The sequence below is a fragment of the Herpailurus yagouaroundi genome, unplaced genomic scaffold (assembly GCF_014898765.1).
Source record: "Herpailurus yagouaroundi ecotype Mexico unplaced genomic scaffold, PumYag 163, whole genome shotgun sequence".
Taxonomy (NCBI): Eukaryota; Metazoa; Chordata; class Mammalia; order Carnivora; family Felidae; genus Herpailurus; species Herpailurus yagouaroundi.
In genome coordinates this window covers 12885554-12898520 of record NW_024412404.1, presented here as the reverse complement: position 1 = coordinate 12898520, position 12967 = coordinate 12885554, and the positions used below count along the sequence as shown (strand labels likewise).

At 57.6% G+C, this 12967-nt stretch overlaps 1 protein-coding gene across 9 annotated transcripts in view; it reads right to left on the bottom strand.

The window, feature by feature from the left end:
- Positions 1–12967, bottom strand: part of CDH23 (cadherin related 23) — a 420227-nt gene that overhangs the window by 96530 nt on the left and 310730 nt on the right. For all 9 annotated transcript variants that reach the window (XM_040485294.1, XM_040485295.1, XM_040485296.1 and 6 more), the window contains 5 exons: positions 8320–8509; positions 7822–7967; positions 5321–5540; positions 3685–3837; positions 1555–1668 (listed from right to left, as the gene is read on the bottom strand). In XM_040485294.1, coding sequence (XP_040341228.1) covers positions 1555–1668; positions 3685–3837; positions 5321–5540; positions 7822–7967; positions 8320–8509 — 823 coding nt within the window. The remainder of the gene's footprint in view (positions 1–1554; positions 1669–3684; positions 3838–5320; positions 5541–7821; positions 7968–8319; positions 8510–12967) is intronic.

Sequence of the window (12967 nt, the reverse complement as noted above, 5' to 3'; positions counted from 1 at the left end):
CTTACTTGGCCTAGCTGGACACAGCATGAGCTGCCAGGCCCCCTCGGAGGCCTGATCCCGAGCCCTCTCCTCCTGCCAGACGGTGCTGGACGCAGGGGGAATGAGGGGTCTCCAGAGGGTGGGAGGAGAGCCGCCAGAGGGCAGATGCATCTGGGCGTGGGCGGGCTGGGGAGGAGCTACTGGTGGGAAAGAGGAAAGAGCGAGACGCAGAACGCTCACTCCCTCTCACCCACAGCTCCCTGCAGATGTTGAACTGGATGCTCCTGGGAGGATGCAGCGTACCTGGGTGGTGGGGGAGGGGGGTGGGGGACAGGTCTCATCACATCCTTCTTCTCATCTAGAGCCCTCATGGGCTCCCTACTACCTGGAGACCAAAGACCAAATTTCTGGCCCAACTTAAGGCCTCTAAAAGCTGGCCTTGCCTGACTGCAGCCTCCCCCTCCCTAGTATACATCACACCACAAGCCAGCTGCTGGCGCGCGCACACACACACACACACACACACACACACACACACACACACACAGCTCTTTCCCACAACCAGGCCTCTGCCTGAGCTGGTTCCTCTGCCTGAAACGCCCTCCCTGCTTCTAGACTTACTGAAACTTTACTTGGCCCACAATGTGACGATTACTCAGCCTTCAAGGTATCTGCCCAGCTGCCCCATGCTGCTCTCACAGGCCGGCCCGTATCCTGAAGGTCCCTCTGAGAATTCCGCCTTCCTGACCCTGAGGCCCGGGGTTCTGGGCACCAGGGATGGGCATGTGATTCAGGCTTCACTAGCACCTCTCTCCTCCTCTGGCCACGACGAGGGGTTCAGGGACAGGCACTGGGGCAGATGGAACTAATCACAGCTCATCTGGGGCTTTAGCTGGGGAGACTAGGAAAGAGACCAGGGCTGTCTCCCCGATGCAGCACTTGAACCCAAAAGGATTGAGACCAGGTTTGAGGCCACAACTTGTCACCACATCAGCCAGAGAATGAAGACAACACACAGGAGGCAGAGGGGGCCAATGCCGAGAGACTGAAGCCTGGTGGCATCCCCTGAGCCCCCAGTCCAGTCACACCTGAAGCTCCATCACCCTACGGACTGGTTTTGTGAGCCCATATTGCTTAAGTCAGTTTATTTGAAACTTGCAACCAAGATGCTGATCCAAAGACACTTCCTCTAAGAAGACTTCCCTGATCACACCCTTCCCCTGAACATGCTTGTACCTCCCTGTGCGCCCGATACTCTTGGCTCCTCCCTTCCCCCTTTCGGCTTCCTTTGGCCTGGTTTTGCAGCGGTTTGTCCACACAGCGGTCTCCCGTCTAGCTGCCCCGTGGCTCCCACCCCAGCAACTAAATGTTTTGCGTTGTAGCACTGTGAGCTAAGCCTCATGGCCACCCGCGCTCAGCAATAGGCTGTCTGGCTGCCCTTTCTCCACCGGTGTCGACACAGACTGCGACTCAAGGCCTGGCTCCCGGGGTCAGGGCTGCCTGGCCTTCGAAGGGCACCTCACTGAACCGTGCCCAGAACCGTGCTGGTGGTGTGCAGGTGGGGCCGGTGCGTACCGATGGCCTCCAGGACGAGCATGTATGCGGCTGTGGTCTCCCGGTCCAGGCTCACTACTGTTCTTACAACGGCATCACGGTAGCCCACGCTGAACTTCCCATCCACATTTCCACCTGCGGGCCAAAGACAATGGAGCCTCTGTCAGGAACCGGGGCTCTTGCCAGGGAAAGGGCGGTGGCACCTCAGCTCTGCTTCTGAGCCAGAACATTCCAGGGGTAGCCTGGGAGGAAAAGGCCATGCTGCCCATTCAGCCCCGAGAACAGGGTTCTGGGGGGGTGGCTCTGAAGAGGGTGTGGCCTGTGTGGGCTCAGGTGTGGGTGCCGAATGCCTGAAATCATAAGGGTTGAATATCCACTGAGCACCTACTGTGTACCAGGGGCTTCATGTGGGCTAATTCATTTCACTTGTACTATCACAAGCCCATTTCAGAGAGGGGAGAAGGCCCGTTAGCGAGGATACGTGTGTTGTCCCGGGTTACAGTCACCTATTTTGGGTGTAAGATGCCAGCTTGGCAGTCTGATTCCTGAGCCTGTGTCCTTCGCCATTCTGCCACCTGCCTGTCTGGTAGAAGTGTCTGAGCAGTTAGCCTGGGTCGAGGCTTTTATATGTGGCCAGGGCCTTGGGGGTCAGCCAAGATTTTTCCAGGTCCCTAATCTTGGACTGAATGGCGACTCCCCGAGGCTCCACCGAGTGAAGAGTAGGGGCAGGTGGATGGGGTAGGAAGTGTGAGGGTCCCCTCTCCAAGGTGGACAGGAAAGGACTCCCCCCCCCCCCCCCCCCCCCATCTAAACAGTGCAAAGACCCCTCCCTGTTCAGCTGACAGGCAATGTGGTGTTCTGGGCAGTAGAGGGCGCCATGGCACTGGGTCTGGACCCGGACCATGCGAGGCAACTTGCAGAATGAGCAAATCAAAATCTGAGAATCCCACCCAACCCAGGAAGGCTCTCAGCAGGTCAGTAGGAACTGGCCACTTTGGGTGCTGGGAAATCATCCTGGGAGCCATGAGATGCTCCCTGGTCCTTACATAGTTTGTCCCTGGGGAAAACCCCAGACATCCTTGTGGATGGTCTGAAGCACCAGTCACATGGGACAAGGTCTGGGTTCTAGGGGGTGGGGTAGAAACTGAGACACAAGTAGTGCTGGGTGCTGAACGATGACTGGTCCACGGGGCAGGGGGCGGGCAGGGTCTGGATAACTAAGACTTTCTTGGAGCAGTTTGGAGGACTAGACTGGGAGGAACTGCCCCGTGGGTGCTAGGTCCCTACAGGGAGGGGCAGGAGGGAAAATTCTGGAAAGGAGAGGCTGAGGGCTGGGAGGTCCCCTCGGTTGCAGCAAGCAAGGATGGGCTGTGAACCTGGCATTCCTTGCTCTAGGGGCAGAGGCATCAGGGAGACCGGTGTGCGTGCTGAATGCATGTGCATGCACACGTGCGCACATGAGCTTGTGAGTAACGTGGCTGCAGGCAGGCCATGGACAGAGAGAGGACTGAACCAGCAAAATGGCCAAGGGACAGCTAAGGAATGTGAAAGAACAGCCCCGTGCCATCCCAGCATGTCTTGGCTGTATCAGGGACTAAAGAAGGCTGGGCAACTGTTCTAATCCAGGCATGACTAATACATGGCATATTCACCACCACCTCCCAAGTCTACTGTCATGGCAGACATCACTAATGGATCATGACTCCCTTTCTCCTGTTGAGCCAGGGCAAGGCTTCATACTATTTCTCCACAGCTTTCTGCTTGGTCTTTTTGAGCTGCAACCATTTTATTTAGAAAGATCTAAACCATTTGTCTCTCAACAGACAGGAATTCTCATGAAAGAAGGGTCCCCGGGGAAGGACAAGGCCACAGTCTCCCAGTGTCCGCTTCATCACCTTGACATGGGGGTGGAGTGGGGGGCAGGGCTCTTCCCCAGGAGTCACGGGCTCTACCTCCCTCCAGACTGAACCTCGGTAAGTTCCCAATCTCCCAATAGGTCCAGGAGGCCCCCAGAGAGCCAGACAGGAGGGACCCAGCTACAAAGCCCTTGGGAAAAATCCCAAGGGGGCTCATGCAGGGGCTAAAGCCTGACGGCTGATGGCTGACTCGGGCCCCTTTCCCCCTCTCCGGCCCCACCCAGGCTGGTTGCACCTGTGATGAAATAGCTGAGCTCGGCATTGAGGCCCACGTCATTGTCAGTGCAGTTCAGCCAGGCCACCCGGAACTCCCGTGGCACATCTTCGGACACAGAGACGTTGTACATCGCCGGGAAGAAGGTGGGCGTCTCGTCGTTCACGTCCAGCACTGTGGACAGAGTCAGCACCCAGGGCTAGGCCTGGCTTCTGCTCCAGATAACCCAGCTCCAAAGGCAGCGGGGGTCTACACCTCTCGGTCCCGGGCCGAGGCCCCTCGTGCCTGCTAGGGTCAGGGCCAAGCTGACCAGAGCTCCTCAGCCTCCCACGGTCCTGTTCCCCTGGCGGTTTGTTGCCGCTGCTGCTGCCCAAGGCAGGAGAGAAAACCGCAGGGCCTCTCTCTAGTTTGTGCCTTACAACCACAACAGTTATGATGGTGGCGAGGATGGCGACATCTCAGCTCTTGCCACGTGCCAGGCCTGTGCTAAGTGCTTCCTGTACAGCACCCCATGAGCCCCCTCGAAACACCCGCGTGAGGCAGCCATTATTAGACACGCCAGATAGAGGAGGGGACAAGAGCTCAGAGCAGCGGAGTCACTTGTCTGAAGTCAGAGAGCAAGAGAGGGGCAGGGTGGGGGTCTTGGGGAGGCCTGCCCCTAGTTTGCAACAGGGTCCCAGGAAAACAGCTGGCTTTGAGGATGCCCCCTCCCAGAGAAGTCTAATTTCCCCGAAAGATTTGTTTTCTCAGCTGACGGGGCTTGGGACGAGCTTCCCTGTGAAACAATCCCATCCCCCTGCTTTGGCTCACTCTTTGTCACGGCACCAGGAGAAACGACGCGCCCGTTCGAGGACACGGCTTCTGCTGAGCCCTGGAGAAAAGTCCTCTGGGGCCATCCCTGAGAGAACTGAGCGCGCCCTCCCTGTCAATCGCTGGCACGGAAGTGGGTCCCCAAACTGGCACCGGGAACCCACCGGGCAGGCGTGGGACCAGCAGATGAGAGACTGCGTAGTCGCGTCTCGGGTTGGGACCAAGGCGGGTGTTTGTACGGAGCCAGCCCCCGCCTGCACCAATGCCCCGGAGGCAGGCAGGAGCCCAGCTGGGAGCCGGCCTGTGCGAGAGAACAGGCCACATCTTGCCCGTCACGCTCTGTACTTAGTTTCCCGTGGTTACTTCGGGCCCTTTGGCCACAGCGCGTGTCGATGTCCCTGTTTTGCCCCAAGAATTAAAGATAGGATCAGAATGGAGGAGAAATGCTAACTGGCCTTGGCCCTGACCAGACAGGGGGTGCAGGGCTCTGCAAATTCCCCTCCCTGCTGCTGACCCCGAGGGCCCCAACCCTGTGCAGCGCCTCTCTGCTCTTTGCTGGGTTCCAAGAGGCTGGGAGGGGTAGGGGACCCTGGCAGTGGGTCCAGACCCCTGGGGGTACAGTGGCCCCGGGGTGGGGAGAGAGAAGACCCCGCTGGAGCGTTTGACTTGGTGGCGACGGGGAAGACTCTGTGTTGAGTGGCACGGTCGAGGAGGGCACCCACTAGCAAGGCATCCTGTGCCCGCAAGGACGGGGACAACAGTGGTGTTCGCGGGCTCCCCACCCTGCCTGGCACTGCCCCAGGGCCCACCGTGCTCGACACACAGTAGGAGGCAGCCCCGCCCTCACCTCGGACGGTAAGTGTGCCGGTGGAGCTCTTGGTGGGTGTGCCTGCGTCACTGGCCACGACGCGCAGCTGGTACTCGGCAATGCGCTCGCGGTCCAGCTCAGCAGTGGTGACCACCACGCCGCTGCTGCTGTTGATGAGGAAGTCCATGCGGGGCATGCCCACCTGTATGCGGTAGGACACCAGCCCGTTCAGGCCCTCGTCCAGGTCGATGGCCACCACCTGCGGGGAAGCGGGGGCCGCATGAGGGGTGGGGACACGAGGGCGTCCCTCCTGAGAAGTGCCCCCTCCTTCCCGCCGACCTGTGCAGACACCCCTGCCTCCCCCAGAGCCTCGGGCCACGCCACTGCTCCCAGCGCGCCTTCCCAGATGCTAAGAGGGCAGCGTGGCTCAACTAAAGGCATCCAGGCACACTGAGCGGGGCCAGGGGTGGGGTGGGGAAGGCACTTTTTGGGACAAGAGTCCGGGTCACCGCAGCTTTCCTCTTCAAAACCCTGCTCTCCTCCTTGCAAGCCCCCCAGATGGGCCCTGGCTGGCTCGGGGCCTCCGGGTGCCATTGTGTCACAGCAGGCTTCCCGACTGCCGGCTGGAAGCAACAGTTACGCCTCCAGGAGCCCTTCCACCATGGGTTCCTCGACTACCCCAAATCGCCGGCGCTCTCCCCCCTGCTTCGTTGGACGACATCAAGACGATAGAAGGGGGCAGTTTTTAAAACTCCCTTGATGATTTACCGTTTGGAAAAAGTCATGCGGGGCCATGCGTAGGCAAGCCTCCTCCCCAATCCCTACACCGTTCCCACCTGCACCTCTAGCCCTGACGAGAGTTTTCCTGACTCAAGATATACCCTGATATACTCAGGTATACCCTGATATACTCAGAGTTTTACAGAAGAGGATCGGGGACCTTTGAGGAAACGTGAGAGTTAAAAATAAAAGCTTTGGATGACGAAGCCAAGACCGTCAAGATGGAGAGACGACATCAAGGTCAGCTGGTCTAATTCACATCCAACAAGCTGGACAAGAGGGTGTCCAGACTCAACTTGAATGCTGCCCCCAGGATGGGGGGGCTCACTACTTCTGACTTATCTGCACAGAGCTCTAATTCCTGGAGAAAGTTCTCCACCCAGCCAGCAGATATCACTTTCGGTCCAGGTTGTAGAGGAGGCTGGGGAACGCATAGCTCCAGTCAGAAACCTTTCTGTACCTGAGGATACAGTTCCCAAGCTAAACACTCGAGCTCCTTCAACCATCCTTTCATGCCTGAGTCAGCTCCTCTGTGAACTCAGAAGCTGTGCTCTCTTTGCTGTGAGCCCCCGGAGGAGAACGGGCCTCCTTTGGCCCTCCTCCCGCCTTCTGTTTGCGGGCTCCTCCTCCTCAGGGACTGGCTGTTCTCCCTGGATCGCAGCACCCCCTGCTGGGCGTTTGGGAGAATGTCCTGCTGGAGAGCTTGCTCCCGGGGATCCCCAAAGAAGGCTATTATTAATCCCCTTTCGCAGATGAAGAAACTGAGGCACAGCAGGCCTGCAAGGCATCACCAGAGTTACGCGCTGTGGCATATCCCGACAAACAACCCTGCGTTCTTCGAGTGGGGTCAGGCTAAGCCTCTGCCACTGGACCCCGCTGGGTCTCAGGCATAAACCCCCACAGGTCCCATCATGAGGAGCCCGTCAGCTACCGTGGGTCTCCCGCAGCCCAAGTGCAGGTTGCTTTCCATGTGTGTCTGCCTGAAGCCCTGTAGCACAGCCAGGCAGGTGCTGTTATGATCCCCATTGCACAGGTGGGAAAACGGAGGCCCAGTGAGGTTGTTTGTTCCATGCCGCACAGCACACCAGCGGAGGAGCTGGGGTCTATTCTCATGTTGGCTGTACTCCAAAGCCTATGTTCTTCACCATGAGGGCCTTCCCCCGTTCCTAAAAGGGCATCATTCTCCCTGAACGAGCATCTTCAGGGCCGCCTCCCAGAGGGTGATGGAGCAGGAGGCAGAGGGGCCGCGTTCAAGATCAGGCCGTACCTCTTCCTGGCCGCAGGGACATAAGCAAATCTCTTTCGGCCCCTGCAAAGTGGGGAGAGCACCCCCTACTCTGTGTGGAGCTGCTCTGGGGCTTCCGGGAGAACGTGGGAGAGTGGTCTGCCCACGGAGGCAGGGTCCCTGGGCTACACCCACCAACCTTCTTTGTGTTCTAGACCCAGCCACAAGCTCGGAGTATGACCTCCATACTCAGGCCCAGAATTCTGGCATCTCCCTTGGTACCTTCCCTCCACCTGTCCTTCGAGACCCAGCTCAAGCCCCTCCTCCTCCAGGAAGCCTTCCATCACATCTCCCAGAGCATTGGCTCTCCAAGCCTGGCACAGACCATCCCGTCTGGTGGTCTCGGCTGGCATCCCCTGCCCCCCTCTCCCACTGCAAAGCTAGACACCCAGGGCACCCTGTGCCTGCTTGTTGACTGGGTGAGACGAGGTGAGGGAGGCAGACCAGGAGCTCAGGCCAGGAAAGAGAAACTCACCTGGTAGACAGAGACCCCCGCCGGGGTGCCTTCCAGCACCTCAGCCACAAAAGGCAGGTTCTGAAAAGTGGGGTCATTGTCATTGAGGTCCAAGAGGTTCACAAACACTGTGGCACTGCTGGTGGCTCGCAGAGGGGGCCTGCCGCCTGGGGGGGTGAGGGGGAGAGGGAAAGAGGGGTGCGAAAGAGAAAGGGACAGGGGACAATGGGGAGTGGGGAGAGGAAGGCAGGCTCGGTGACTTTCCATCCTTCCATCCCAGGGGTCCCTTCAGGGAGCAGCCTGGCCCTGCGGCCCCAGCAACCTCCACCCCCCCCCCCCCCGAGGGTACTCCGGGGGCTCACGACTGGCAAGTGAGTGTTCCTCCATTATTAGTGATGACACAGCCCTCCCGTACCCAGGCCTCAGGACCCATGGAGGACGAGTCAGTGGGAGAGGTCCCCGGGGCCCTGAGTGTCAGAGGCCACAGCCAAGCGGCGGGGGGCTGCAAGGGACACATACAGTCAGTGACAGAGATGATAATCTTGCGCATCAGCTCCGCCTCGTGGGGGTCGGGGTTCTCCCGATCCAGCATGACGTGGGTGGTGCGGATCTTGCCCGTGCTGCTGTTGAGGGTGTAGAACTTGTTGGGCGGCTGGATCCTATACACCAGGGTGCCGTTCTCTCCCAGGTCCGGGTCCAAGGCCACCACCTGTTCAGGAAGAGACGGACCCTCCGTGGAGCCTAGCCCCGGTCTCCGGGCCCCAGGCTGCCTTTCCTGGGTGGTCTGAGCTGACACGTGGGTCCCTCCCTCGTGCACCCCCCACCCCCCCTGCTCCTCCCTCCTGCTCCCCCCACCTCCTGCTCCCCCCCCACCCCCCCTGCTCCTCCCTCCAGCTCTGGCAGGGCTTCTGATGGGGGGATGGCAGGCAGGAGGTTCACAAAATGGATCAGCAGCCGGTGTGCACTCGGTTTTGTCCTGAGGCCAGTCCCCTTCCCCACGTAAGCCCCAGCCTTCTGATTCGTAGAAGCAAAAGCCTGGGCCAGTAGCCAGCGGGCAACACCGCCAGCACATCCTGGTGTCGTTCCTTCCCAGACACGTGGGGCGACACGTTCATGGGCTTTTGGAGGAGCAGGGGGTGCCCGGCAGGCCTTGGTCATGGAATTCTTTGGGGACTAGGAATTCTTTGGGAGGTTGAGAACTTCTCAGAAGCTTCTGGAACCCTGGATTTTGGGAACTGGATCCTCCTCATCGAAACTTCTCTTCCTTCTTTTGGACTTTTATTTTTCATTCATTCATTCATTCATTCATTCATTCATTCATTCATTCTTTAAAATTTACATCCAAATTAGCTAGCATATAGTGCAACAATGATTTCAGGAGTAGATTCCTTAGTGCCCCTTACCCATTTAGCCCATCCCCCCTCCCACACCCCCTCCAGTGACCCTCAGTTTGTTCTCCATATTTATGAGTCTCTTCTGTTTTGTCCCCCTCCCTGTTTTTATATGATTTTTGTTTCCCTTCCCTTATGTTCATCTGTTTTGTCTCTTAAAGTCCTCATATGAGTGAAGTCATAAGATTTTTGTCTTTCTCTGACTAATTTCACTTAGCATAATACCCTCCAGTTCCATCCACGTAGTTGCAAATGGCAAGGTTTCATTCTTTTTGATTGCCAAGTAATACTCCATGTATGTATATACCACATCTTCCTTATCCATTCATCCATCGATGGACATTTGGGCTCTTTCCATACTCTGGATATTGTAGATAGTGCTGCTATAAACATGGGGGTGCATGTGTCCCTTCGAAACAGCACACTGTGGATAAATGCCTAGTAGTGCAATTGCTGGGTCTTAGGGTAGTTCTATTTTTAGTTTTTTGAGGAACCTCCATACTTTTTTCTAGAGTGGCTGTACTAGCTTGCATTCCCATGGACTTTTATTATTTTTTTAAATGTTTGAGAGAGAGAGAGAGAGAGAGAGAGAGAGAGAGAGAGAGAATGGGAATGAACACAAGTGTGCGTGGGGAAGGGCAGAGAGTGAGGAGAGAGACAATCCCAAGCAGGGTCCACACTATCAGCACAGAGCCCAACCTGGGCACAAACTGTGAGATCATGACCTGAGCCGAAATCAAGAGATGGACAGTTAACCAGCAATTTGAAGAGAATCAGGCTTCTGTGACCCCAGGAATGACAGGGCAGGGGAAGGGAGTCCTGTTTAGAGGGTGGGTCTCAGCAGGTTGGGGCTGCTGTGCGGCTGGGGGAGGGGGAGGCTGGAGGAGAGAGGGGGCTGAGTCTCCCTGCCTGAAAAGGGGGAAGGCCTCGGGACAGAGGCCCCTTTACCTCTCCAGCCCCCCACACTTGGCTCCCCACTTGTAAGCCTCACCCCAAGAAGGGATCGACCTGAGTGCCCTGGGTTAGGAGGGCACAACCCCGAAGCCATTTCCTCCCTGCCCCCGTGCCTGCCAATCTCCTGCTTTTTGGAAAACTTCTCTAGCGTCTACCCACCCCTGCCAAGGGGAAAGCAGAACTCAGAGAGGCACGGGCAAGACTCAAGGTCACACAGCACCAGCCCTGGGGCTGACCCAGCTCCCACCATGGACGCCTCCTAGGGTCCCAGGACAGCAGTGGTCCCCGCCCCTCAGCCCACCCCTGCCCTTGCTGCAGAGCTCACTGTGGTACCAGAGGTGGACAAGATCAATGGGGTGGGGGGATGGGGACCGCAGTCCCCAGGGCTGCATCAGGACGATGTCATTCCTAACTCCAAGACACTCGGCGATGACAGCCTAGCCTCGTCAGCTCCTTCACCTTACTTGATGTGGGGCCTTTTGTGCTTTGGCGGCAGAATCTGTCCCTCCTCTGGCTTAATCCCCAGCCGGAGGCGTCTCTGGGGCCACCAGACCAGAACAGACAGATGGGCTGCCCTGGCCACAGGCCCCCATCTTGCCCCTGGGTCCAGGAGTGGCCAGGGAGAGAGGCCAGTGCTGGCGCTGAACCCTGAGCCCTGCGGACCTTCCTTCTGTTTCAGAGAAGCACACTGGATCCCCTCCTGGCCTGGCTGCACCCGGGGGCAGGGATTGGGGGAGGGCCCCGGCCTCCCGGGCCCGAGGGGCCCTTGCTGTGCTATGGGGCACGTCACCTCAGTTTCCCCAGCCTCGATAAAGGGGACCCAATCACCCCTGTGTTGACAACAGGAGGCGAGGCAGGGCTCTCAGGCACTCCGGGTGTGGCTTCAGCCAGGCAAAAATCATCCCACTGACGGACAGAAGGGACCAGCAAGCCTCGCATTTCTACAGCGCTTCTTTCTAGAGGAGGAGGGGGAGGTTTTTATCACCGTTTTTCTGGATGGGGAAACTGAGGTACAGAGCGGTTCAAAGGTCTGCTCCGGGCTAGCAGCTAGTTGCTGAATACGTAGAGATCAATTTTATCTGGGATGGGGCTGGGGGCTTCTCGTCTTCTCTCTCTGACCGGAGAGCCAGAGGTGGGGCCCAGACTTCTGGCCTCGAGGGCCACTCCCTGGTCTTCGGGCGGGGTTGGGGACACAGGGGAGGGCTGCTGGCTGTCACCCCTCCCGCAGGCTCCCTCCTGGTCGCTGTGTAAAGTCTCACCACTTTCCCTCTTCATTTCCCATTTCACACTGTCATTTTTCTCCTGGCCTGACGGGGAATAATTCTCTCCCTCTCCCCTCTCTTATTTTGCTGGAGGGCTTTGAAAGGCTCTAAATCAATGCCCATCAGCCAGGTCCTTGAAGGAGCCTGCAGGAGCTAGGAGGGAGGCTGGGCCCAAACCTCACTCGCAAACCGAGAGGGGCCATGCGCGGGCTCGCCCTGATGCAGGTGCATGCCCTGGGAGCGCACAGGTGCGCAAGCCCAGACCACCCCCGGTACGCCAGGATACAGGCACACGCTTGTCCACACGCAGCTCTGGGAAGTCACTGGCCTTTGGGAGAGTTCTGGGCCACACACCCTCATCTCCCTCTGACAAGGGAGACCCAACCTGACCTGGGAGAACTGGGGGGCCAGGTGAAGCGGGGAACAAAGTCGGACAAGACCCTCAACAACTAGCATTTGACCATTTGCGAATTCTTTTTAATTAAAAAAATTTAAAAAAAAATGTTTATTTTACTTTTGAGAGAGAGAGAGAGAGAGAGAGAGAGAGAGAGCGAGCAAACAGGGGAGGGGCAGAGAGAGAGGGAGACACAGAATCCAAAGCAGGCTTCAGGCTCTGAGCTGTCAGCACAGAGCCTGATGCGGGGCTTGAACCCACGAACTGTGAGATCATGACCTGAGCCGAAGTCGGACACTTAACCGACCGAGCCACCCAGGCGCCCTAGTTTTTGAATTCCTACAATGCACCTGGCACCGTGCGAGGCACTGGGGTTCAACCGCGAACGAGACAGGTATGAACCCAGAGGAGGAGGCGTGGTGACGACAGCTATCATTTCTCTGTTACTCACCCCGTGGCTCATTAAATACAAACCACAACTCTATTCGTGGGGGCTCTCACTGTCCCATTTTCTAGATAAGACCATTGGAGCACAGAAAGGTATGGTGATTTGCCTAAGGTCACACAGCTGATAAGGGATGTGGCTGGGATTAGACCGTAGACATTTTGGGAGCAAAGGCTGCTCTCTTAATCCCTATAGTGTCTCCGAATAAGCAAGCAACCTAATAAATAAATGAACACAGACGTGGGATCAGCTCTGGAAGAAACAATGTAGAAAGCTGCCTTAGGCAGGGTGATCAGGGAGGGCCTCTCTGAGGAAGTGGCATTTTAAGCTGTGGAGGAGAATGAGGCAGCCGTGGGAAAAGCAGGGGTGAGGGGTAGAGGGAGAGGAACGCTCTGCAGGGGGGGGAGCAGGGGGTGGAAAGCTCTGAGGGGAGGAAGAGTTTAGCGGATTGGGGACGGGTGGGAGGACATGTGTCAGATGGGCAGCCCCTATGCAAACATGGCCTCCTCCCTGATGTCACTTCTGGGTCATCTGTCCCCCTCCCCACCCCCAGCTCCCTTTCTCATATCTCAGCCACAGCCCCCACCTCACCCAGGGCCACTGTGTGGCCTTAGAAGGCCTCAGGGAGCACCCCCAACAGCATTACAGTGTACCCACATGTAAATGCCTAGACACCATAAGATTTAGCAGAATTTCATGACTATCCCTTTTGAAATTATTT